The following is a 27,495-nucleotide window of genomic DNA, read 5'->3' as shown; positions in this document are numbered from 1 at the left end:
TGTAAAATGAAAGCCTACCAAGCTTTTACAGTATGTGGTGACATGTTTATTAAATTGGAGTTATAACATTGTGTACATACACATGTACATATGCACATTTAAGTACAATCTCCAATATAAGTGCCTGCAATCACCACGCAGCACTACATGACTTCTTAAGAAATAGTTATAACAATTTCAAGTTATTAAAACTATTTTGAAAGGAATCCTATAGTGCAGTGTGGTGTTTTAAACTATACATCATTGATTAAACATACATTAATCAATATATCACCACAACTATTCCTTAGCACTGTACATGAATAGGGACAGGAACAGGTTAGAATATTTATACTTAGAAACACTTAAAATTACATATAATTTGTTACAACTTTACAGTCAGCAAATAACAAAGAAAGCAGGGAGGAGACGGCTCTGCCCGAGAGCGATTACAAAAGGTAATATGGGCTAATAAATAAAAATTCATGTGGGAGGGGGCCCTGAAAAGGTTGGAAGCTAAAGGCCCATACACACTGGATGGCTTTGAGCTGAAAGCCGCTCAGTTTACTCTTTCGCGCTTCTTTCAGCTCAAAAACAGCCCAGTGTGTACGGGGCAGCATCATCACGGGCCCGGTCACTCATCTGCTGGCATTACCTAGAGTTGAGTGACAGCTTTCCATAGCATCCCAATATGGAAAGTCGTCCACCCCTGGGAAAACCAATAAAAAAGGGCAAAACAGTGTGTATGCAATGAGCATTTATCAGCCCAGCGATTTTGCCCATCATCGGTCAGCATACACATTGGGCAAAAGTACCCAGTGTGTATGGATCTTTATTTTGAGTTCCAGAGGTAGGGAGTTTCAAGAGTTGATACAGCACAGCAAAATACTTTCAGCCTTTTGAAGCTGCACATGGTAAAGTCTTTATTACAATTGATATAAAGCATTTCTGGACATTTTTTGCCAAGCTGCAACTCTACAGTGCTTCTAAACCAGGGGTGACCAAACTGGTCCTCGACATCTATCAACGTCCACGTTTTCCCGGTTACCTAGCTGGTGCACAGCTGCAGTCATTACTAACTGTCACATTTTAAAACATGCTGCATTCATTCCTACTATAGATCCACAGGTTGCCTGGAAAACATGCACCGTTGGTAGATCTTGAGGACCGGTCTGGCCATCCCTGTTCTAAACTAATGGCAGAATTTGCTGCATTAAAACATGTTCTGAAGACCATTCTGCAATATGAAATCAGCTACTGAACTAAAACACCATAACCCCCCCAAAAAATCTTACCTGTGTTTCGTACAAGTGAGCGATGTGAAACTGAACTGTATAATAGGGAAGAAAAACAAAATGATGAAACACTGGATTGCATTCAGTCACATCAGTAATCCAAAACACAAAGAAAAAAGGCCACATGATCATAATTTGTAAGATAATTGGTTCCCCTTTCCTTAGTTGACCTTGCACTAACAGTGCAATTTCCAGTATGCTGGAAAAGACATGTCATCCTCTGACATCATACCTCCTAATGACCCATTCCAGGAAGGACAAAATGCTCTTTTCCTGGTCTTTCTTGCCAGTGGCAGTTAGAGAGTTGGGACTATAGCACTGTCCAGAATTCACATAGGGGAGCCGCACAAACTGCCAGTGTGTGCCAACGTGTGGCGTTTGGACATGTTTGGGGTAGAAGATGGTGGGGATCTCCTATTTGAATTTGGACTGTGCTACAGCTCCAACTGCCACTGGCAAGGATATCCAGGAACAGAGCATTTTGTCCCTGCCTGAATGGGTCATATTGGTAGGTATGTGACATGTATTAGGAAGAATGGCTCATCAAGAATTGCTCAGGACTAATATGACAGTCACCAGTATATGTTAAAGTGTACTATTCAATAAAACCACCAGACCTGTGCTAGCATTATATTTATAATTTAGCAAACAATGCTCTAAAATTTTAGACTGCAAAGAATGAGGTTATAAAAAAAAACTGTCTATCCTGTAGATTACACTGTGCTAAACAAGGACAAAGAAAATGTTTACGGTTATTGTCCTGTAATTCACTTTGATAATTTGTGCTAATAAATGGATGTTGGCGTGCGAGTGAGTGTACAACACAAATACAGAAATGTATTCAATTATGCAGTCTAATATCACTGTATTGACAAAGTGCTCTATACCTATCATGAGACAAGAGAAAGATGGTGCAAATGATAAATCAGATCCATGTCCACAGTATATACATAGCAGTGGTCAATGAACGAACATCTGGGTCTTTTGGCATATACTGGATAGGCTTATAATCTCTCAAATCTAAATTTGCCAAATTGTTGCTTTTAAATCCAGCACCTTTAATAAATCTGGAGAGGTTCCTGTTGATTATGGGGACAGTTCCTGTCCTAATAATGGCAAAGGGTGCCAAATCTGGTACCGGTGCCATCATTTAAACACCGCACACACTTTGCAGGCTGAATTCAGCGAACTCATGACAAAAAGGCCCTTATGGCGATCATAGTTAAATAAAGCATTTAGGGTACTTTTGTTCTGACCTGCATTCAACTTGACTGCAGCTCACTCATTACATGTAAATGACTATGACAAATTTGCAATATTTAATGACTATATGGATATACTTTATCAAGATTTTATTAAGGCCAGGATAAACTGCTAATGCCATTATTCAATTACCCACTGTACTTGATATTGGGTAATTAAACCCTCTGGGCTATTCAATTAGCCCTGAAAGCCAGCAGCATTTGGGATCTTTTTCTCCAGCTTGCAAAAGTAATTCCAAATACCTCGGCAGTTATCTGGCAATGGGGACTTGTTATCGCTGGAATCCGTGAAAAGATCACAGATTCCACGTGTTAAAAATAATTAACACACAAGGTAAACGGACCTTATTGTCATGAATCCAAAAGAAAATGGACTCAATGCCAAAATGAACGCAAGTTCAAATTTATCTGGATGTCTAATTGGCTATCCAAAACACGTGAAAACCTAAAGCCAAATAAGATGCTGTCCTGAGAACTAGGTAAATCCAAACCCCCACATCTCTAGTTTAAATTTACTGCTCACGTACTACCACCCATCAAAAACTTGCAAATACTTCTAAAGCAGACATTTGCCTTGGGCGAGTTTCAGTTTAAAAGTTGCCATTTTAGAGACATGCAGATAATAAGCCAAATTTTAGTGATGTATATGAAAAGGCTACAAAGGTCATTATAAAAAAAAAACACAGCATTATGAGTAGATGTTTTGACTTGTAAGTAGTTGCTGCTGCTAAATAAAGATATAATTCTCGCAGCAATGATGGACTTTAGAGATCAAATGCTAAGGGGCATGTAAATGTAGGATATGCTAAAGGATACATGGGAAAGTGCATACAGTAGTATACAGGTGCTTTAATCTATAGCAACCACTTTTCATAAATGTCCCTACGTGTCACAGCGCTAATTCAGCAGAGGTACACCTACATAAATGTAAGAGGTTGAACACTGCTGAACCCATACAATGGGTGCAATCTCTTGTTTGAGCACCCAAACCACTATGCTTTCACACACATTTCACTGCACACCTCAAGAGGAATTTGGGCAGCATAGACAGTTTAATGGTTTACTAGGAGCACTCCAGTTTCCTCCCACAATCCAAAAATGCACTGGTAAGTTAATTGGCTCCCAACAAAATTAACCACATAATATTTGTGTGTGCGTGTACATGTGGTAGGGAATATAGATTGTAATACACTTTTACACCAAGAAGCACTTGTCGCACCCAGGATTTTGGACTATGCTGCAACCTGGCTTGCAACCATTTTAGACCATCTTCCAGGGGGCAGAGCCTGAGCCGGCACTTGTAGATGAGAGCATCTCCCAGTGCTGGCTTTTCCATTGCAGTGAACGTGTCCCAGATCGCATTGACCGGGGTTACCTGTTTACACTGCACAGCGATCCAGGTTTAACTGGTGTTCAACCCTGAACGTTTGCCGGGTTGATGACCCGGGTCAGACCATTTACAACATCTGCCGACCCGGGATTTTGTGTGCTCCCATGTAAAAACCTAGGTCTGCAGGGAAGTTGTAAAAGGGTAAGCTCCAGGTAGTGGTTCTCAACTTCAAGCCTCAAGTTTACCCAATAGGTCCCAGAGTGTCGGAAAGGGTATATGGTTGTTCGGTCGACACACTCAATGTCAACTTGCATTGGGTCGACCACCTGGAAGGGTCGAGACAAGCATTAGATCGACACAGAAAAGGTTGACAAGCATTAGGCCGACCGTAAAAAGGTCAACATGGGTTTTTCATGTGTTTTTTTGGAACAGACATGTGCCGACAGGCGGTTTTTCATGCCCTACCATTCACTAGGGCGTGGGGGGAGAATAAAATAGTGGCGAGCATAGGGAGGCACCACGCAAGATGCATGTGGAGCGCAGCAAGCCATGCGAGGGGACGCTGTGCACCGATACGATGTCCATGTCTACTGTCATCATATATTCGGACAGACCGAATGCTTGTGTTGACCTAATGACCCTGCCGACCTAAGCCCATGTGGACCATTTGAGGTGTCAACCTAAGCATATGTCCACCTTCAGTGGTCGACCCAATACAGGTTGACCTTAGGTGTGTCGACACTATGACCGATAACCTTGGAAAGAGAAGGAAACTAATAGAACAATGATCTCTTATCACATACAAGGTTCAATAAGAATATCTTTAGTCAAACCTTAATTACCCAAAAAATATAGATAAAGGAGGGTATTCATTCCAGAATTCTGAATGTCAGCGGGACCAACAGTCGCAATCCTGGGACATTTTCGCTCAGCTTGACTAACTCGACAGTCGGATTTCAATGTTCCGGCTGACTAATGTTGAAAAGTGGGCGTGTCAACACAAACCGCCGTGATTAGTCGAAAAACGGCCGTGAATTCAACAATCCATGGCAGTTTGCAAGGAAACAGATCTGACTTGGTTTTAATTGGATCTGGTTTGTCCTAATCTGCCTTCAATGCTGTTAGAAAAAGCATGAGTAGGCAATGGCCTTTATTTCAGCAGGCTGAAATAGTGCCAGGGATTGAATATTGCCCTAAGTACGGGGAATTTACTAAGATGGGAGTTCTAATTCACATGGGATGTTGTTTTGGGCAACCAATCAAAATCGACTTATTTATTAAGTACCTTTTAGAAGATAATGGATCGTATCGAATTGGTTGCCTATAGCAACATCCCATGTGAAATAGAACTCCCATCATAGTAAATTTACCCCAGCATGACTAAGAAGATTTAATGGTACTTATATGTTAGTTGGGCGCCCACTAAGCTATTTGCTTAGTTTTACGCAGGGCTCGCAACGCTTTGGGCTCGGTGGCTCACTACACTATATAAAATCAACTCCATGCCCAAATAGATAGTGGGGATAGGAGCGTACTAACTATAGTGGGCGCCCAACTAACATATAAGTACCGATTTAACTATAACACTTTGTTTTACTAGTCCAAGATCAGCCTTTTGTGACTGGAATGACAAAAACACAGTTTAGCGCTCTCCATTGCAAGTTTATGGTATGGGCATGAATTCATTCGTGTTCATTCTAGCACCCGCCATCTTTGAAAATCCATACAGTTCCTCTTCCCTGCCTGGGGTGTCGCTGTCTGCTGTAGTGCTTCTAGCACAGTGTGGTCTGTTCATCAGCACTGATATGCAAACCAGACCTGTGCTAGAAACACCACAGCAGACAGCGACACCGCAGACAGGGAATAGGAACTGCATGGTTTTTCAAAGATTGCGGGTGCTAGAATGAACACTAATTCATCATGTGTCTCCACTTTAAAGAATATGGGCAAGGATAGCATAAGTCGCCATGGCCTGCACAACATGTGGAAAATGACTGTCAAGTTAGCTAGAGCTTATGATTTCTAACCATTATATTATTTTTACACAGTGCATAACACGCCACACAGGACAAGGATTATACTTACTTTCAGCTTTGGACAAAGTGCAGGGATTACAGTCAATCAAAGCCAACTGAAAATGCTGTGGGGAGAGGGAAAATTAGCTATAGATGTTTCATTTTTGCACACTTACGTAAACATACCACTTTTATTCTTCGTTAAATGAAATTTGGTAATGTCACCATGCTGTTGATAAACCTGATACTCGTTAATTAGACAGACAGCAATTGAGTCTGACCACCAGTCATTTCAAAAAGGGTTAGTCTTGCATGCATTAAGTCTTGGCATACCAGTAAGTGGGAGTGATGGTGTTTGGTACAGGGACATATGTAAATAATATTAGAAGACAGGTGGGGAACAGTAGAGACATGAATTGATGGGGGATGGGCTGACAGTCTATGCCTGTGAGATCAGCAAGGAGGAGTGGGTAGAGGTGATACTAGGCTGAATAGAGATGTAGGAACAGAGTAATAATGAAAATTACTGATGGGCAGAGTTACTAGGTGCCTATTACATTAACAAGTACCCAGGGAAAAATAAAAGAAACTTATAACACCAAGATTCCTTTACCAAATGCATATGTACAAGACAAGCCCAAAAAAAGGAAGACATGATTATGATATACTGGAAAGCACACTGCAGCTGATATACAGTTGGATGTATAAAGGTACCACAGTTTAAAAACTTGACTGCTTTCAAAATAGACAGATATTTTGTATGGCATTTGTTGAGACATTTATGAAATCACAAAAAAATATAGCACGGGAAATACACAATCAATTCAGCATTCATACCTGTACATTCATTTATCCTTTGTGCAATGATGCATACAACTAGATTGGTCTGCTTTGGAATGGTTACCATGGCAATGTTACTCGGAGAATTTGAAAATCACCAAATGTGATGTAAATAGCACAAGGATAATGGCAGAACGTTATGCAAATCAGCCCTCTATAATAAGTAACACGCAATCATGTAAAACTTAAAATACAATGGTGAGAAGAGATCATGATATATACTATGAGCACTCACATAATTCAAACCTAAAAAAGCACCCAGTGTAAAGGAATGATTAATACAAAACGCCACCCACAACCCCATATTAGCCCTAGAGCTATCCAAGACACACAATTGCAATAATATTTGCAATCAGTGATTAAGAATCTGGTACAATCAAAATGAGGATAGAAAAATACAATGTAGGGGAATTCCACTTAAACAGCAATATATATATATATATATATATATATATACACATATATATATTCGGATGAACTGGAACAATAGAAATATCATTAAAATTCTAAGAGGGAAAAAAAAAATCCCAGCAAGAATGTCTCAGGTCTCCTAACAAGCATATGAATATCTTGCGTTGGAGAAAATAAAGCAATAAGCAGAAAAAATACAATGAAAAACAGAGACTTAAAGACACTCACCGGTGCTGAAAATAAGATAAAGCCTTACTCGTTCAGAATTCCGTCTGCAACAAGCAGCAGCAGCAGCCACAGAACATCTGCACCTCATACAAATATTGCAGTACTGAAGCTGGCTACTGCTGTGTGAAATGGTTATTATGCAGGAGAGGCCACTGCAGTTCAGAGACGACACACAATACCTCAAGGCAGACAGCAGTCTATAGAAATTTAAATCCACAGTAAGCGGATTTACCTAGAAAGTGTCGCCTTGAATTTTAAAAAGTTTGGAAAATATAAATATCATAGTACTGCATATATCTCTATACCATACTACTGAAAACATTCATCATATCAAAATAGATGTGGGTGGGATGAAACCAGCATATTTTAAGCTTGAATTTCACAATGCACTTCCCAAGCTTGTAATATGTAAGCAGTGTTACTTATATGCAGTTTACGCTCTCTTATAATCAGCATTCCTTCAATTTTCACAGGGTAACCTGGCATAATATAGAAAAGTATCCGAGCCTTACTGTGAATTAGATATTAGAAAGAATTTTTATACGTCATTCATGACAGGGGGTTCTATTACTTATGGGGTGGGGAACCTTTTTTGTGCCAAGGGCCGTTTGTATTTGAGGGCCATATGTAAAAATGTCTCTTACAAATTTTCCTGCTGCAGCTGTCCCACGCTCCGCGGCTGCCGCTGAATGGGACTGAGTGTCTCCGGCTGCTGTTGTTTAAGAGGAATCTCGTGAGAACTACTGAACTCTCGCGAGAATTCCCCTGTACTTGACTTCCAGCAAAGCCGCCGGGCCTGAGGTTCCCCACCCCTGCATTAGATCATATTTACCAGTCTATAGGGGTGGTCTAAAGAGAAAAATAATTGTTTTATAAAATAGCAGATAATATACTGTTATGACCATAGACCATTTATTGAAGAATTAGAAATACATTATATATAACAATTCTTTAATGAATAAAAATCTATTTGGCTCACTCGTGTTGCTGAAAGTTGGCAATTAAAAACTGAAGTGATGGACCTTTACATTGAAGCCAGGCCCTAATGTCTACAAAATGGTGGCCAATTCAGGTTTGAGCTCAGTAATCAGGCCACAAAAACGGTTCCCACACCATGAGATTGAAGCATGTTATACCCCTTTCACACCAGAAAATGCAGGGACTTACCCGGGAATACAGTCCAGGGCTCAAGCACGGACATTCTTGGGTTGGCCCCTTTCACACTGGTTTAGTCCCTGCATTTTTTGGTGTGAGGGGGGGGAAGGGGGCAGCGGGGTCCAGACTGCGGGGATCCGGGCAGCGGTGGCTGGGCGCTTGTATCGCTATTTACTGGGCAGCGGGTTGGGAGAATTTGAAAACATTTTTATTAGCTGAGTGTGTCCGGCCAGTCTTTTCAATTCCAGCTGCGCTTGCTGCCCCGCTGCCGGCAAACAGCGTTACAAGAGCCCAGCTGCCACTGCCCGGATACCCGCAGTCTAGACACCGGACCCCGCCACTGGAAGCAAGCCAGGATGTCGGGTAAGTACCTTTCACACCGGCATGTATCCTGGGCTGGTCCCAGGAGCAACCCTGCTATCTAGCAGGGTTGAATTCCTGGTAATTTGGGCCAACATGGGAATTCATGCTGGTAGTAGTAGTACATTTATTTATAAGGCGCCACAAAGTGTCCGCAGCGCCGTACATAGCAAACACAAAAAACTAATTACAAGGTAACGTACAGGGTGTGTTGATAAAATACAAAAAAAATAGGTTATAGCTGGTAGAACTAAAATCAGCATCAGTTCTGAAGTAGGTGAGCACTGGTGAGGTAAAGAGGTAGGGTGAGTACGTGAGGAAGGAGGGCCCTACTCATAAGAGTTAACATACTAAAAGGAGGTGGGTGGACGAACGAAAAACAATAGGATAAGTAGGAACGAATGGAGGAGTAGGGTAGGCAGGATAGGAGGAGCAAAAGAGGTTAGGAGGAGGGATAGGCTAGTCGGAAGTAGTGGGTTTTGAGGGAGCGCTTGAAGGAGGTAAGGGAAACAGAAAGCCTGATGGGTGGTGGGAGGTTGTTCCAGTGCAGGGGGGCAGCGAGAGAGAAGTCTTGGACACGGGAGTGGGAGGTGGTGATAAGGTGAGAGGTCGGTCGGTGGCGGAGCGAAGAGGACGAGAGGGAGTGTGGATAGAGATCAGTGAAGAGAGGTAAGGAGTGGTGGAGGAGGAAAGTGCCTTGTAGGTAGTGATGAGGAGTATAAAGAGAACCCGGAAAGGAATGGGGAGCCAGTGAAGAGATAGACAGAGGACAGAGGGCGGAGCAGGAAGTTTGGTGTGAAAGGAGTATTAGTGAAACTGGAACCTGTCTGATCCCAACAGCACAAACAGATACAACTTTTTCCTAACATGGTTTAATGCTTTGTGACACCCCATTGCATGTTTCCATGGTATCCAAATGATGACATATGTTTGAGGCCCTAAATAACACCTCAAAAAATATGGCATGGCAAAATTTTCTCTTTTAGTACATAAAGCAGGGCTTCACAAACCCCGGGAGCCAGGTCGCCATGACGACCAGATTCTGCCTCCTGGGGACCAGATTTTTTTGGGGAGGAAGCAGAATCTGGTCGAGGCTGGGTGCACTTCCAGAGAGAGACGGGCAGAGTGGTTGTGTCAGCCTCCTCCTTGCTCCCCCCGCCCCACTGTACAAGAGGACTGGACTAGAGCATGTCTGCTGCAGCAGTAGCGTGGCAATTTTCAGAACTACTCAAGCAGCCGGCATCGCGAGCCAACAGTTTGCTGTCAGGAGCGGCAGTAGTAGCTTGACCCCTGATTGGCTGTCTGATCGGGTTCGCGATCTGGTGCTAGTTTGAAAATAGCCACGCTGCGGCGGAGGTGGAACTGCTCTTGTGCGGGGGTGCATGTGGGAAGGCGGGTAGTGGACAACCTGTCTTACCGCAAATGGTAACGGCAAAGGGGATGAGGGGCTCCTATTTAGCGGGCAGAGCAATTAACCCCATGACAATGAGCATTAAGCCCTGGCAGACCAGGTAACCCCTGGCAAACCAAGATAACCCCTTGACAACGAGCATTAACCCCTGCAGACCAGGATTACCACGTGACAGAGCATTAACCCCTGGCAGACCAGGTTGACCGAATGGCAATGAGCATTATCCCCTGCCACACCAGGTTGACCCCATGACAATGAGATATAATCCCTGGCAGCGCATTTTAACTGCCTGGCAAAGAGCATGAAACCCATAGCAACGAGCATGTAGGTAAGCGTAACTTATGTGGCATAATATGTAATAGGCATTATGGTGTTTGGTATACCGCTTAATGGGCATTACAGCATGTGGTATATGTAATGGGCATTATGGCACGTAGTATAATATGTAATGGGTGTGTGTACATGTGTAATAGGCATTATGGTGTACATTTTTGGTGCGCACCTTGGCCGCGCAATGTCCCTAGCTTTGGCTAGTCTGGCTCCTACACTTTCATTCTGGCTCCCAGATTTTAAAGAAATTTGTCAAGCCCTGATTTAAAGCATTGTACCTCGTACAATAAAACATTGCTTTTTGTAATGTTAAATCTTGATTTCTAACCTGCTCAACTGAGCACTTCTAATGATTTTTTTTTAGTGTACCTGCAACTCAAATATTCATCTGGAGAGAAGAACCATACAGACTGAGGGGCAGATGTATTAAGCCTGGAGAGGAGATAAAGTGGAAGGTGATAATGCATCAGCCAATCAGCTGTGTTTGAAAAAGGACAGGTAGGAGTTGTTTGGCTATTGCATTATCAACTTCCAATTTATCACTTCACCAGGCTTAGCACATCTGCCCGAGTTTTCAAGTAAAACTTCTGTTTTACACGGAAATAGTTTCATAATAGGTTTTGGATTTGCATAGAAACAAAGTTTTACATTCTGCCTATGAGCAACAATTACCTATCTTGATTTACACTTAAGTACATATAAATAGATATTACTACAAGTTACAGAATAGTCTCCAGAATGCAGTATACTATTATATAAAATAACTAGAAATTAATCAGATCATATGGTCTCCTTGAGTCACATGCTAGTATCCAGGTAAAGATAATTGGGGTCAGATTCTTCCTTGTATTTCATCATTCTAATTTAAATTTTCAAACGTTTAAATGGTCATTTGGTTTTGAATGCACCACAATACAGTCTACGCAACAATTTTTTGGTTGATAGCTATTTAAATGGACACGGCCCGGCTCAGACATTGACGTACTAAAAACAATGTGATACATAGTCACTTAAAAGGTCAACAAATCATACAAATCAGATATTTAACGAACCTCAAAGGCACACTAATGAATGAGATTTAAAACAGACTGAATAAAGCTTCAGACTGAATAAATTTGAAGTAAAGAGAAGATTCTTATTTAACTTACTCAATCCTTACTACTGTAATCCTTAGAGGAGTATTCAATCCTTGCCGATATTACCAACAGGTGGAAATTTCGGCAGTTCAACATTTAATCCCAGCCAGGATTTACCTGCTGCAGATTCCCCTCCCTATGGAGACTAATTTGCATGGTCAGAAAGGGCCATTTTGGCCAATCCACCACCATTGCGACACTCTGATCATTGAATACAGACTGTTGAGTTGACGTCGGAAGATGGCGAAAACAGCTGTGAATAAGTTTGGGCATGCCAGATAATTACCAATATTTTTTAACAAGCTCAAACCTCATTCTAAAAATCACACCCAGGAAATAGGGCCAAGAGGTACATCACCCAAATTTACAAAGAAAACAGGTCAGTATTCTTAATTTAAGATTTTGGATTTCAGAGTTCCAGGATTAGAATGCAGAAATGCAGAATATTTGGTACTTGTTTCCTAGCACTGTGCCCACTAAGCAATTTCCTTAGTGGGCTATTCTGCGTAGTGAAATTGCATCGGCCATTTTAGGGCCGCGCAATGTGATTTTTCTATGTAATTTATTCACCGCTCTCAGCCCAGGGCCATCGCATCTGCCACAAAATCGCAAGCGATCGCATGCGATTTTTAATCGCATGTAATTTTATAGGGTTTGTGATGCCATGACGTTAGGTATACAATCATATGATTGTATGTCCCAAAGAAATAGGTTTAACGCACCCCATCACTATCCACGCCACGCCGAAGCGTGGCGAGTGCAGCGAGCCTGAAGCATGGCGAGCGCGAGGGGACACGGAATACATTTAAAGTAATCCGCGTGCACTCGCCACGCTTGGTGGCTTTCTGCGCTCTCCACACTATATAGAATCAAGTCCAAGCTGACGTGGATAGTGGGGTAATGAAAAATTCGGAGCACACGTTCCGCTGCGCTCGCCATGCTTCGGGGTGGTGTGGATAGTGGGGGTTGCATTAAATCTATTTTTGGGACATACAATCATATTATTGTATACCTAATGTCATGGCATCCCACACCCTATAAAATCGCATGTGATTTTGCGGGACATGCGATGCAATGCAATGCGATATTGTGGTGTAAAAGGAAGAAAAAAATTACATGAAAAAAATCGCATCGTATGCCGCTATAATGGCCCATGCGATGCAATTTCCCTACGGTGCCGTATGTAGAAAATCTGGGCGCCGTGCTAAGAAACAAGTACCGAATATTTTAACATTTGTTTCGTTACCATAATAAGAAGGACATGTCCTTTATGTATTATCTCTAACAGTTTATAGAGCTCACACATTACACATTACATTACAGAGAAGATTTGAACATTCACATCAATCCCTGCTGCCCCAGTGGAGCTTACAATCTATATTCCCTACCACATATACATGCAAACACATTCATTCTAGGGTTAATTTTGTTGGGAGCCAATTCACCTACCAATATATTTTTGGGTTTTGGGAGGAAACCGGAGAATATACAAACTGTGCAGTTAGTTAGGGACATGGGGGGAATCAAACCTATGACCTCAGTGCTGTGAGGCAGTAATGCTGACCAATACACTGTCCGTGCTGCCCTATGCATTAGAAGCCACTGCCCTAAACTATCTTTGTGTGTTGAAAGTTAAATGGTAGATTAATGCCACTGTACTGTAATACTTGGAAATGGATAGCCCTGCAGCTGTAATCTGACAAGGTAACATGATTTATCTGTGAGCATGACAGTGGGTGCCCGACGGATGGAACATTCCATTTCCAAAAATTGCTGGACTTTCAATATTGCTCAAACTACAGTGGTACATGAGTACATGGAACACATCATGGAAGGCATTACCACCTATTGTGGACAGCCACGGATGCCTAATGACCATGGCCAGTGGCATGAATTGATAACAGACAAGCAACAATGGCTTAAATAACATCCACATTTATTAAATGCGGTCTTAAACACAAAGCAGGTCAGAACACCGTTCTTAAGCTTCCATGGGAGCAGAACAACCGGAGGGCCCCTGTTAACATGACGATAACTGACAAAGTACCTTCACCTGGACTTGTCAGCCCTCTAGGGTCCAATTAGTAACATCACGTGTCATGGTCACACACTGTTTCAGGTGTATTAGGTTGATGATAGCGTTACTGTATGTTCAAGTGGCAGAAGTTGTGTCTGCATGAACAAGTCATTGACTGGTAACCACTATGTTGCAGTGCTTGGTGACCATTTGTGTACCACAACAATGATGGCATATTCAAGCAGGATAATGCATTGGGGTTGATTCAATAGAGTGCGTAGTGAATAGCACTGGGAGGGAGCTCCCAGACCTATTTTAATCAGCATGCCGCTGAGTTTGTTCAATGCTGGATGTTCAGACATTATGAATGGCATTTTATGACAAATGCCCTGCGGCGATGTGGTTTGTGCCATGCTAGGGCTTAAAACAGCATTGCCGTCCTAGTTTTCTAAGATTCCTGTATCAACCCCAAGACGGGTGCGAGCAGAAATCCACTAATCAGTTAGCGGTGCATTGATTAGAATAGCTGCAGTAGCTCCCTCCCAGTACTATCCACGGGGCACGTATTGAATCGACCTTTCATAGGATAGTGTAATGTTTAGCATTACTGTCTCACAGCACCGAGGGGTCCTGGGTTCAATTACCAATAACTTGGCATTAGTACATTTTACCCCTGCGTCTGTGGGTTACCTCCCGCAAAAAGATACTGGAAAACTGATTGGCTTTCAAAAAAAATAACAATACTGTGTGTGCATACTATACAAATACCCTTTAACAGATAGTCTCTTGTGTAAACTAAATCAAATACAATATGTTGAATAGTCAAACTCTGAGCGATGTAGTAAAGAAGTCGATTAAAGCACAGTACACCTATATTCTACAGATCCACTAGACAACATATATTGAGAACATCTTATTACCTTTAGACTTAACTCATAGTCCGTGTTTACTTTGAACATAAGTCCAAGTCGTAAATGTATTTCCTTGGCGCGACAAAAGCCAGGATCAACATAAAGCACTTCCTGAAATGCTCTAATTGCCCTAGAGGTAGGGGGAAAAAAAGACATTGTTAAGCATGACACCTGCCACTCACGCTGATATCCAGTTACTCTTGATCATCAACCTCATTAAGCCAATGCTCCCCTTTTCGCTGAAAACACACAAATTTCATTGGACCTGTGTATTTTTCAGGAGAAAATGTGTTTTGAATTGGGCAATCCTAATTGGATAGATGTTAGGGGATATTTTAATCAGGGCTTAATGTACACAGCCTTTAGGGGATATTTTAATCAGGGCTTAATGTACACAGCCTTTGAGTGATATTACGTTTATGAGCAAACACAATTTTGCAGGTAAGGAAATGTCTTGATACAGTCCATGCGTTATTTGATGACACCAGTTGTAAAGAGAATCTTCTAGATATTCCTATCAGACCCCAGAGCATAATGTCCATGTGTCCTGATCCTGTCTAATTTTATTGGTGCAAGAGGGCTCATCAGCTGTGCCAGCTTGACGACAATATACTAAGCCAACAGGTAATGTACTGAAGACAAAATTAAACCTGTTTTTTGAAAAATCTTCTAAATACATTTTGAGTCCCTTACACACATGGACTTGTTCTATTGTTTGCTACAGAGTATTATAACAATGTCTTTCAGTAGAGGAATAAGTAAAAACAGATATGAATTACCTACCAGTGAAATGCATTGTAATAAAAGTAGACCAATCCAAGGCCATAAAGAAAGGCAGCATTCTGCAAATAAAAACAAATCCATTATTATTAGGTGTATGCAGTATTACAACTTCACTTACACAACTTTGGAATGCAACCTGATAAAGAAAAAAAGAAAAAAACTTTACACAAAACACACTGACAGAAACCAGTATTTCCAATGACTTTGCCTGTTTTCAATAAACAAGTTATTCCCTGTCTAGAACTCAAGAGCTTCATGGTGAAATGTTTTATTCCTGGGGTGCCTTTTTTATTGTCGCAGTGGAATGGGTTATTGGTCGGGCTCCAGGGGTCACTGTTCAGTATAAAATTGTAACTGAAAAAAAAGTCATCTGTTATCTCTGCCCTTTTAGCCGGGTGCATCCCAGGTACAACACTGCTAGCTTCCTGGTCTACGGAACCATATTGTTATCCAACCAGGGTCCTATTTAAAGCATACTGAGAGCCAGCTCACTGACGCTTGGAGAGGATGTCATCTCCATGAATAGTATCAATGGGGTCAATCTCAGAATAACATTTTATTTTATTCTATTAATGGTTTATTAACCATTTCTTATATGGTGCACACATATTTTGCAGCGCTTTACAGAGAATATTTAAACATTCACACCAGTCCCTGGCCCCAGTTGTGCTTACAATCCCTACCACATGTACACAAGCACATAGACATTCCAGGGTTAATTGGTTGGGAGCCAATTAGCCTACCAGTATATTATATTTGAACTGTGGGAGGAAACCGGAGTACAAGCACAGGGAGAATATACAAACTCTGCACAGTTAGGGCCATGGTTGGAATCAAACCCATGACCGCAGCACTGTAAGGCAGTAATGCTAACCATTACACCATCCGTTCTGCCCAAGTTGCAACTTCAGTGTAAAACGAGGTCTCCACTGGATCAGAACATATACAAAAATCCCAAAACTTTTGGTGTAAAATGGGAATTCTAGTAAGTATGTCAGCCGAAGAGGAGCGGGAAGGGGCGGACCACGGCGCACGTAGCGTAGGGAGACACGCTCCCCCCTCCTCCCACCTCCGGCGCTAATGGATGGCTGTAACTAAGCCTGATGTGTGAGCTAACCCAAAGCGGCTTCTAACCCTGCCCGAGCTGGAGACATACCGGAGCAAGTGAGTTGGCGTTGGTGTGACCGCTGACGGTGGAGCGTCCTGCGTCGCGGAAGTACTGAGTCAGAGCACCAGCCGGCGGATTGAGGTCCCACGTGTGGCGTCCGGCAGGCACCTCAGCAGTTGGAACCGGCAGCGGTACAGTGAGAGTGTACACGCTGCCGATCATACTACAGCAGCTGCCTCTTCGCTGCTTCCCTGAGCCCTCGTGGATACCGGAGTAAGCAGAGTGAGCCGGTCGAGTGCCCACCCACGGAGGGTGAGCCAGTCCAAGCTGCCGGTCCAGGTCCAGTTACGGCATTTAGCTACACGGTGCTTCCTTGAGCCCCGGTGCTTATCGGCGGAAAGAGGTGTGCCGGTCGGGTGCCCAGCACACGGAGGGTGAGCCAGCCTGAAGTAAAGTGTAAGCGGAGAGGCCGCCTGTTCCCCCCCCTCGCACAGAGCTACCTACAGAACCGTGAGTGCCCTGAACCAATGTAACTTGGAGGAGGCCGTTATCTCCCAGCTGCTGGGACTGTTATCATTTGGGCCCATTGGGGAAACAGTGTGAGACCGGTGGTTGCCCTATAACTGCCCGACTGTAATCTACTGGGTAAAAAAAGTGGCTGTACTAAATTCGGCCCTGAGAGTGAGGGGGTGTGGTTCAGTAAGTCGGCTGGTGATATTAAGGACTGATATGAGGACGGGACTGATCAGATGATTATATATTTTTTTTCTATCTCCCCGCTTGTGAAGGTCTGCTCAGTTGTGACTGTGGGACAGGGACTATTGCAGTGTATTGTGGAATACTAAAATTTGTGCTGGCTAAAGATGGGCAAAACAGGTCAAAGCACCGCGGCCGCTAGGCTCGAGAAGTATGCCAGAACCCAGGCCGTGTCCCAGGCTGGGAGCAGGTCTCGTTCAGTGACCCCTGTATCATCCCCCAGTAAGAGCGAAGGGGCACAAGCCACCCCGGACATAACTTTACAACAGGTGATTGAGGCAATTAATAAATGTGAAACCCGCCTGGCCGAGCAGCTGGGTAAAGTCCAGTCTGATATCATGCTGATCCGGCAAGATGCGGAAAGAATGAGAGAACGGATGACTGAGGCGGAGACCCGAATCTCATCTTTAGAGGACTTGGCTATACCCTTAAGCTCTCAAATTAATTCCATCTCCTCGCAGGTTGGAGAGTTGAGGATGAAACTTACCGATATGGAGGGCAGGCTTCGGCGAAGCAATGTTCGCTTTCTGGGTTTTGACGAGAGAGTAGAAGGCAGTGAACCCGAAAAGTTTTTAGAGGATTGGTTGGTCCAGGTGTTTGGAAGGAACATTTTCTCTCCCCAGTTCTCTATTGAGAGGGCCCACCGTATCCCAGGGAGACCCCCCGCACCGGGGGCACTACCACGGACTATCATTGCTAAATTCTTGCACTTTAAGGACAGGGACACTCTCCTTCGAATGGCAAGGGATAAAGGGGACCTGTCTTATAATGGGAAGAAGATATCCACCTTTCCTGACTTTCCCCTTGAGGTGCAGAGGGACAGAATGAAATTCAAAATGGTCAAAGCTCGGTTACGCGAGTTAAACATTCAATTTAATATGCTCTATCCGTCCAAATTGAGAGTGGCGGTTGATGGTGTGTCTAACATATTCTTTTCCCCAGGAGAGGTGGCGGAATGGCTAGACCGCTCATACCCAGGGAAGCGACAAGTGTTGGCCAGCTAAGTTGATGGTGATAATTATTATTAGGATGTCCGGGGAGCCTAAGTTCTGCAAAAGGTTGCTCGGGTCGGGAGAGGCCAGGCTGATTCCTACTGGCGGTTAATAAGTAAAATAAGCCGGAGGGAGGGGGGGAGGGGGTTGTTTTTGGTCTTCTGTGTGGTTAAGTAGTGTAAGCCTCAAAATAAGGGGGGGCAGAGGGTGCAGTAGGGTAGGTATGCCCGGGGTTGGGCTTACAGGGAGGGGGGGTGGGGGGGTGGGGTTGTGTTTATTGTTGTCTTTTCTATGTTTGGGTGCTTACATGGTCCGGTCACCCCCGAGAGAATATAGAACATATGTGGGGAGGAAGAATAGGTTGTTTGGCTGTGGATGGAGAGGTTTTATTTAAGGCAGACCTGGAATGGGAGTGCGTTTTTTGTCATGGAATGTTAGGGGCCTGAACGACAGGGTCAAGAGGGCAACGGTCCTGGGGCAATGTAAGAAGTACGAGGCGGACGTGATATGCCTCCAAGAGACTCATTTACGCGCAGAAAAATCTAAGTCCCTAAGGCGGCCCTGGATTGGCCCTGTGTTTCACGCCCCTTTCACCAATATGTCCAGGGGGGTCTCAATCTTGATTAAGAAGTCCCTGGCATTTACCTTAGGTAGTTACAAAATTGACACGGGTGGACGGTTTATATTCATTGAGGGCCGTATAGACCAAGTTCAGATCTGTATTTTGTCAGTTTATATCCCCCCCCCCATTCTCCTATGAGGTTATTAAAAAAGCGGTGGAATTCGCGGCAGGTTTCCCTCAAGCGTCGATAATGTGTATTGGTGACTTTAATAAGGTTTTAGATTCCAGTTTGGATAGGTGGAGGCCGGGAGGGCAACCCTTAAACGAAGGTAGTAAATTCAGGGATTTTATTCAGGAGGTTGGACTAGTTGATCCTTGGAGGATTAGGTATCCCGACCGAAAACAATTTTCGTGTTATTCCGATTCGCATGGGGTCTTTTCGAGGTTGGACTTAGTGCTTCTCTCGAAGGACCTATTAAATAGAGTCCAGTTGGTTGAATATAAGTCGCGTGGAATCTCGGATCACTCTCCGATTATGGTTGATCTTGATTTGGCAAGGCAGGTTGGATATAGGTGTTGGAAGCTGCAGCCATTCTGGCTCTCACAGATGGGCGAGGTGGAGGAGGTCGAACAATTGATTGGGGAGTATTTTCAACTGAACTGCGGCTCGGTTTGCGGATCCGTCTTATGGGACTCATTTAAAGCATATATTAGGGGGGTGTTCATTAAAAAGATTGCGTATGTTAAGAAGAAGTATAGGGCAGAGACGGATAGATTGGAGGGCAGGTCAGTGGAGTTAGAAAATTTGTACGTGTCCAGTGGTCAGGAAGTGGACCGGGTAGCGTGGCAGGCTGCTCTGAATGCATGGCGGGATCATGTCCAAGACACCTTCTGTCAGAGAGTTAGAATGGGGGATCACAGGCGATATATTAATTCAGATCGGGGCGGGAAATGGCTGGCGTTGATGGCCAAGAATGAGCGCTCTTCTAATCTTATTTCGGAAATAAAGGATGAGTCTGGGAATAGTGTAAGGGATACCCCCGCAATTGTGTCCAGTTTTGTGACATTCTATAAAAAACTGTTTACTTCTCAGGGATTGAACAGTAGTGGGAATATTGCAGATTACTTGGGGGCAATGGAACTCCCGCAAATCTCTGCGGCCTCTAAAGAGCTCTTAGATGCCCCAATTACGTTAGAAGAGGTAGTCTCCGTAATTCAAGCCCTCCCTAAGAACAAGGCCCCGGGGCTGGACGGGCTACCGGGGGAATTTTATTCCAAATACTCGAATGTCCTGGCCACTCCGTTATGGGAACTGTTGGGTGGTGTCCTGGCGGAGGGTAGGTTACCCCCCTCTATGGAAGAAGCTTACATTGTTATGATTCCCAAGGTGGGGAAGGACCCCTCTCAGGTTGGATCTTATCGACCTATATCAATTATGTCTTCGGACGCAAACATTTTTTCAAAAATATTGGCCAACCGCTTGGGGAAAGTGTTGGAGGAGATTGTACATGATGACCAGACAGGTTTCAGACCTGGCAGGTCGACGGCTGTTAACCTGAGGAGGGTTCTTTCCTTTATTCAAATTATTAACTCTGGGAGTAAAGGGGCGGCTGTGGCCTCATTTGACGCCAGTAGGGCTTTCGATGTAATTGAGTGGGAGTATTTATGGCCTGTGTTAAGAGCATTCGGTATCGGGGAAGGCTTTATCGGATGGATAAGATTAATGTATCGGCAACCACTGGCGCGTATCTCGGTGAATGGTTTTACCTCCTCCACCTTCCCCTTGGCCAGGGGTACAAGGCAGGGGTGCCCGCTGTCACCACTGTTGTTTGCGGTGGCAGTGGAGCCTCTGGCTCATCTACTGAGACAGAAATTGGGTTGTTATAGTTCATATGGGAGTAAATTGGTTTCTCTGTACGCTGATGACCTTCTAATAGGATCTGATAGTCCGGGCGTTGATCTTCCATTAATTGTGAACCTCTTAAATGATTTTGGGGGTATGTCAGGTATAAAAATGAATTGGGACAAGTCCCATGTTTTGTTCCTGGGCTCCGTGACTCCTGATATCCAGCTTGCCTGCCCGTTAAAAATCTCTAGTAAATTTAAGTACCTGGGTGTTACGATCTCTGATAACCCGCGGGACTACATTGCGGACAACCTAAGGCCGCTTCTGGGAGAAATTAAAGCCAAGTGTCGGAGATGGGTTGGGTTGCCTCTTTCACAGTTAGGAAGGGTTAATTTGTTGAAGATGTGTATCCAGCCTAAACTTTTGTACCTGTTGCTCCATTCCCCTTGCTATATAAATGTAAAATTTTTTTATGAGTTGAATAGCGTTATATCCTCATTCATTTGGAAAAACAAATGTCCAAGGATTAGGTTATCTGTCCTGACTCGGGATAGAGGAGAGGGGGGTCTCGCCCTCCCGGATTTTAGACTTTATTATTATTCATCACAGTTATGTCATCTTTGCCCATGGATAAAGGGAAGTGAGGAGGAGGGGGAATTTAGGACCCTAGCTATGGCGGGGAAGTCAGGGTTATCTCCTCTTCAATTGTTGTTGGCAGGGAAGGTAAGGGGTAAAGCACCCCCCCTGATAGCCCAAGCTATATGTGTGTGGAGACAGGTGCAAAAGTTGGCAAATTTTGTGGACACGGATCCACAGTCCGCAGTCTTCTCCCTGTCGGAGGTTATAAAATTGAAGGGCGTAGGCGGAGTATTGTGGGAGACGTATGGTTTGCAGGCGGTAGGTTCTTGGGTAAAGGAAGGGATAATCTGCTCCTTTGAGGAACTTCAACAGAGGCATGACCTCCCTAGGAAAGTGTACTTCAACTACCTTCAGGTCAGAAGTGCATTAGCCTGTATGTTGAGGAGAGGATCCCTAACTATTAGGGAAGATCCGTGTAAGGTATTTATGAAAAAGCTGGGTACCAGGAAGCACCTCTCTAATATATACAGATTTATCCACTCCTTTAAACAAGAAGGTGGCTTGGATAAGTTAAGGTCTCAGTGGGCCAGGGTAATTCCCCAGGTCCTGGTAATTGATTGGAGGGAGGTGTTATCGGCTAATGGCAAATCTTCTATGTCCCTCTCGGTCCAGCAGGTACAATTTAATATTCTACATCGAATATACTTCACTCCAGAGCGATTGAGGCATATGGGGAGTTCTACCAGGGGGGGATGTCCCAGATGTGGGATAGAGCCAGGTACATATTGGCATTTGGTTTGGGAGTGCATGGGTATACAAGCATTTTGGTCAGCCATGTGTAATGTTATGTCAGAGTTAGGAATTCCCAGCTCTATTTTCAGTCCTATTTGTTTAGTACTAGGGGTGTTGGATACACAACAGTGTGGGCAAGCGACCCAACTGATTAGGATCCTAGTCTCGTGTGCCAAAGTAATTATTGCTAGGAAGTGGATGGCAATGGTGGGGCCCTCGGTGGTGGAATGGATCAATTTAGTCAATGCTACCTGCTCCCATGAAAAATATATGTATGCTACACGAGGGTGTTTTGAAAATTTTTATAAGGTATGGGGGGGGTGGACGACATCTAAATTCTATATTGCAGTATAATGAGATTGTGATATATTTCGTGCACAGTTATCAAAAAATAATTATGGTTGATATATATATGAAAAGTAAATAGGTGACGGTCACGAGAGTTATATAAGGAGATATTATTGGATTTCACTATATTCACTTACGGAAGTAAATTACATCATGGGGCACGCTGTAGTTATGATTACAGGATATTAGGGGGGTTTATAGATTTATAGTGATGGGGATGGGGAGGGTATCTAACCACTAGAATATTTGTTTAAAGTATATCGATTCACGTTTTGATTATAGGTCGTATTGTAATGTATTTTGTGAGTAGTGAGGTAGGCATCGACTAATATCATTAATTAGATATAGGTCTATGAACGGTTAACAAGTAATATAAGAGGGTCAGGAGGGGCGTAAGTGTTATGGTCCACAAGGGTGTAGGTGTAGAAAGGGAACAATGATGGACGATGGGTCTTCTACCTCTTTGGGGGATGGGATATAGCAGATTGATTCGATTTTTGAATTAGTGCCATTCACAGCCAAGCAGATAAAGTATATAGGTGCAGTTGTTTCCTGTTTAGTTGGGGGAGTGACCGGCCAGGGGGTTGTAAGCGGGGTGTATTTGTATATGTAATGTATTGTACGTAAGTGTATTTATGTTTGTTTTTTGCATACGAAAAATAAAAACTCAATTTAAAAAAAAAAAAAGTATGTCAGCCGAAGAGTCTGAACAAGACGACCAAAAGATGATGCAGTCTCTGTGATTGTAGTATCTTATTGGTCCACATTGGTGTATTTCAAAAGAGACTCAAAATTGTAAAAGCACTTAAGGCAAAGGCTTCCCACAATGCAAGCCTCAATTAAAGGGCTCATTCTTTATCCCACTGATTTAATGCAGGTTGCAACAGAAAATACAGCATGGCTGTTTTGAGGAGGTTGCAAATTGTAATTACCTATTTCCATGCACTTTCTGAGAATTTATTTTTATTTTTTATTTTTTTATACACAGGTCAAGTATCCCTTATTCGAAATGCTCGGGAACATGAGCATTTTGGATAAGGGATTTTGGAATTTTTTTTTCCCCCTGACGTCAACAGTGTCCACGGCGGCCTTCGGAATCCTCTTCAGCGGCATCTCCGGTCCCAGAGGTGCATTGCGCAAGTGCACCGGTAACATCACCGGCGTTTCCGCGCAATGCTTCCAGGGGACAGGGGATGGCGTTGAAGAGGATTCAGAAGGCCGCCGTGAACACCAGGGTACAAGGTAAGTATGAAAAAAAGGAGAGAGAAAAATAACCCAAAATATTCTGAAAAACCATGGTTTCGGGAATATTTATGTTTTTGGGATACTACTGTAAGTAGCAAGGACGTGATCAATGTACTACATGGGGCTGGTGGCCAGAGATGGAGAGGAGTATGCGGACGAAGGTCGGTGAGTGTTTGAGTATTGGGAGAGCTGTGAGTGAAATGTGAACACGAGCTTTGACTACAAGAGGGCTCTGTTCTGAGGAGCTTACAATCTAGCGGGAAGGGGAGACATGACAGTGCAAGCAATTGGGCGGTGGCTTGATAGTAGGAATTAAGCAGGCAGAGATGGTCAAGACGTGAAGCAGGGGGTCAGAGGACCAGCCTCAGGACTAGGTTATGCAGCGGAAGGGTATGCTTTGATGAAAAGGTGAGTTATCAGTTCCAGTTTGAAGCTTTGCAAGGTCAAGAAGAGTCTAATGGAGCGAGGGAGTGAGTTCCAGTGCAAAGGTGCAGCACGGGCAAAGTCCTGAACTCGTGGGAAGCAGTGATCAGGGTGGAGGAGATACAACAGTCGTCGGCCAACTATAGGGTGTGGGAGGGAGTATGAATGGAGAGGAGGTTGAAAAATAAAATTTAAATAAAAACTGAGACAAGAAAAGTGGACAATAGTCTGACGAATGCGGAAGCTATCAAGTCTGAGGAAAAATGCAAAGAGGGTTGTTCTCATTCATGCCCTTTGGTGTGGGCGTGTTCAGTCTGTGGATCCATTTATTTCCAGCTTTTCTAAGTCGAAGGGTGCGGTCGCCTCTTCTTGGGAGCAGGGGGGATCCAGTCTAACAGCTGATAAAATCTCTTAGGACCGGTAGGTCAGCTGTCTTAGAGTCAAGTGCTTGGCGGATGGATAACCTGTGGTTGATGTGATAATGTGGGGATGACCACTCGTAAATTTAGAGACAGAATGGGAAACCACAGGTTATCCACCAAGCACTTGATATGGGGACCAAGAGGAGGCAACCGCACCCTTCTACTCCGAAAAACAAAGTAAATGGATCCACAGACTGGACATAATCACACCAAAGGGCATGAACGAGAAAACCCCTTTTTCCATTTGACCTCAGACTTACAAGATTCCGCATTTGACAGACTGTTAACCATTTTTCTTGTCTCAATTTTTATTTACATTGTTTATTTGTTCATCAAATAAAAAATTATGTTTTTTCTGTTTTCAATTTTTCCCTAGTGTGACAGTTGCCTAATTTCAGGTCACCCCCATTTTGAGCTGGGTTCACACCCCCAGACCCTTATCTGACTGTCCCCCACTTACACAGGCATAGCGCAGATCCGCACATACAGCTGGCCACCCTTGATCATTCACACATCAAGCAATCACTGCCGCACTGACCGCGTGGCCCGCACGTCTGGTTTCAACAGTAAGTGACGTCATGCGTTCCACACTGTGCTAGAGGGATAATTCCACCTAATAATCTAGATATATATATTTAAATTCAAATTATAGAATTATTTTTTTATAAATTACGCCTGATTTATTTTGAGGGTTTTTTCACGGTATTTCAAACCGGCAGTTGACAAATTAATTTTGGCATACATCGCCGTCATTCGAGACCGACCCAAACACTTGACAACAAGCTTCATATAGCAGTCTAATTACTAGCTGCTATATGTGATAATTTAGTCTCAAGTTCCGAATATACAGGTCCATCAATTGACTACTTTTTTGATTGATATTATTCTTTATAAGAATTATTTCTGGTTCAATAATGCCTTTTTCTTACAATTATCAGGCACTGCGATGGGGGTCAAATATGGCACCATAGTATGCCAATGTATTCATGTACAATTATGAAAAAGTGCATATTATGTCAAATACACAATTTTCCAAATATATGGCATTCTACACAAGGTACATTGATGTCCTTCCCTAATTTGGACTGCTCTCAAGTGCAATTGGATTGTTTTATCAAATACTTTAATTACCTTCCTGGGCGCATCAGACTCCCATACATAAGTGACCCCTTCCAATATGAACTTCCTTGATGTAGCGATTATAGTAATGGATAATCTATACACCACAAGGGTATTCAAGAAAAAAAACAACGGATACGAACACACTTCTCGTCTCTGATAGAGTAATGACCTTCTAAAAGATCTGCACAACGTGGCACAGAGATTTTTGAATTGTGAATATGATCAAACAGAGTTTGACAGCTGTTTAAACATGTCTTTAATTGGACCAAGAGGAACGTCAAAATCCCTCCTCTTAAGACAAAGAAATGACAAGAATTGTCTTTCCAAGTACATATTCCACCTCCTTTAGGATCCTCAAATCGACAGTATACAAGCACTGGCACATAATCAGTTCTTGGCACCTAAGAAAGGCGTGCATAAATGCACAGCCTGTGTTAACTGTACCTTTATGTTTGTCAGCACGAATTTCACCCATACAGGCACTGGAGCCACTTATACGTTATACCACTGTTCAAAATTTTAAACCAGATAGGTTGTGTATGTGACAATCTGTCCTTGCAAGAAACTATACATTGGTAAGACCATAAGAATGGTGCAAGAAAGTATCATGATGCACAGGTCATCAATTAAAAAGGCAATAATGGCCAGTCACTTTGTTACTGCAGGACATTCCATACAGGACTTTCATTTTATGCCAGTCAACCATATACCACCTTTACTGAGGGGTGTGAATAGGCATAAACATCTACTCCAAAGAAAATGGCAATAAATACTAAAAAAACTTAACTCCATTGCTCCATCAGGTTTGAATGAAGAATTCCCATTATCCACCTCCAGTATCTATAATATCTTGTTCCAGATAGGATTCATCTGGGACATTGATACAGGTTGAGTATCCCCTATCCGTGCATCCCCTATCCGAATTATTCCAAAAAACGTGTTTTTTGGAATCATTCAAATTTTTATTATTTTTTTTAACCCCCTAACCCTCTTTTCATACTTACCAAGTCCCAGGGCGTCCACAGCAGGCCTCCGGCATCTTCCCCAGGGTCTCCAGCGGTCCCAGGAATGCATTGCGCGAGTGTGCGCACGCGCCGGTGACGTCACCAGTGCGCGCACACATTCGCGCAATGCATTCCTGGGACCGCTGGAGACCAGGAGAAGATGCCGGAGGCCTGCTGTGGACGCCCGGGGACCGAGGTACCACCGGACACCATCAGGGGACAGGTAAGTATGGCTACGTGGTCCCGAGCATTTGGATAGGGGATACTCAACCTGTACATATGACAGTACGCAACATTGCATCACATGGTGCTTCAGTGTCTATTCCTTATATCTTAGGATTTCTGTTGGGTGTGTTAGTATATTATGTTTGAATTTTTTTTTTTAAGTTTTGTGGTTTGTTTTGTGTCAGCCAAATGCATGATACTGCACTGCTGGTCAATGATACAGCAATGGATATAGATTTTTATTCCAAATAAAATGCTTTTTGGTAATAATCCTGAATGGCCCTGTGAACTTCCATTAACATGGCTGTGCGCTTCAGGGTGTGTTCCACAGATGGCTGATGGTTATGTGTCGGCCTCCTCATCATGGGCATGCGTTCCAGGGTGCGCTCCAGATGGGGCTGCCGGTGATGCAGTGCATCAGGCTGCCTTCCACTGGGCACTCTGTACGAGTCTTCACCCGAGGCACAGCTTGATGACGCAGGTGCCACCTGCATGTCATTACCCGAGTGAACGCGGTCATTAAGCACATGGAGACTGATCGATGGCTTAGCGGGGCTGATTGTGGACCCCTGTATATAACATTACTGATAAGGAAGCTTAATGTATAC

General features: G+C 43.4%; 1 protein-coding gene across 4 annotated transcripts in view; it reads right to left on the bottom strand.

The window, feature by feature from the left end:
• Nucleotides 1-27,495, bottom strand: part of KDM6A (lysine demethylase 6A) — a 146,338-nt gene that overhangs the window by 48,927 nt on the left and 69,916 nt on the right. For 3 of the 4 annotated variants that reach the window (XM_083172669.1, XM_083172671.1, XM_083172670.1), the window contains exons 5-8: nt 15,464-15,522; nt 14,690-14,810; nt 5,952-6,006; nt 1,275-1,309 (exon numbers count right to left, since the gene is read on the bottom strand). In XM_083172669.1, coding sequence (XP_083028795.1) covers nt 1,275-1,309; nt 5,952-6,006; nt 14,690-14,810; nt 15,464-15,522 — 270 coding nt within the window. Of the gene's footprint in view, nt 1-1,274; nt 1,310-5,951; nt 6,007-7,360; nt 7,582-14,689; nt 14,811-15,463; nt 15,523-27,495 lie in introns of those variants that run through there. The other variant, XM_083172672.1, reaches the window with a different exon arrangement.

The sequence above is a fragment of the Crinia signifera genome, chromosome 2 (genome assembly GCF_055691185.1).
Source record: "Crinia signifera chromosome 2, ASM5569118v1, whole genome shotgun sequence".
NCBI classification, from domain to species: domain Eukaryota; kingdom Metazoa; phylum Chordata; class Amphibia; order Anura; family Myobatrachidae; genus Crinia; species Crinia signifera.
Note: the sequence above shows the minus strand (reverse complement) of the source record. Positions and strands in the feature narration are given on the sequence as shown.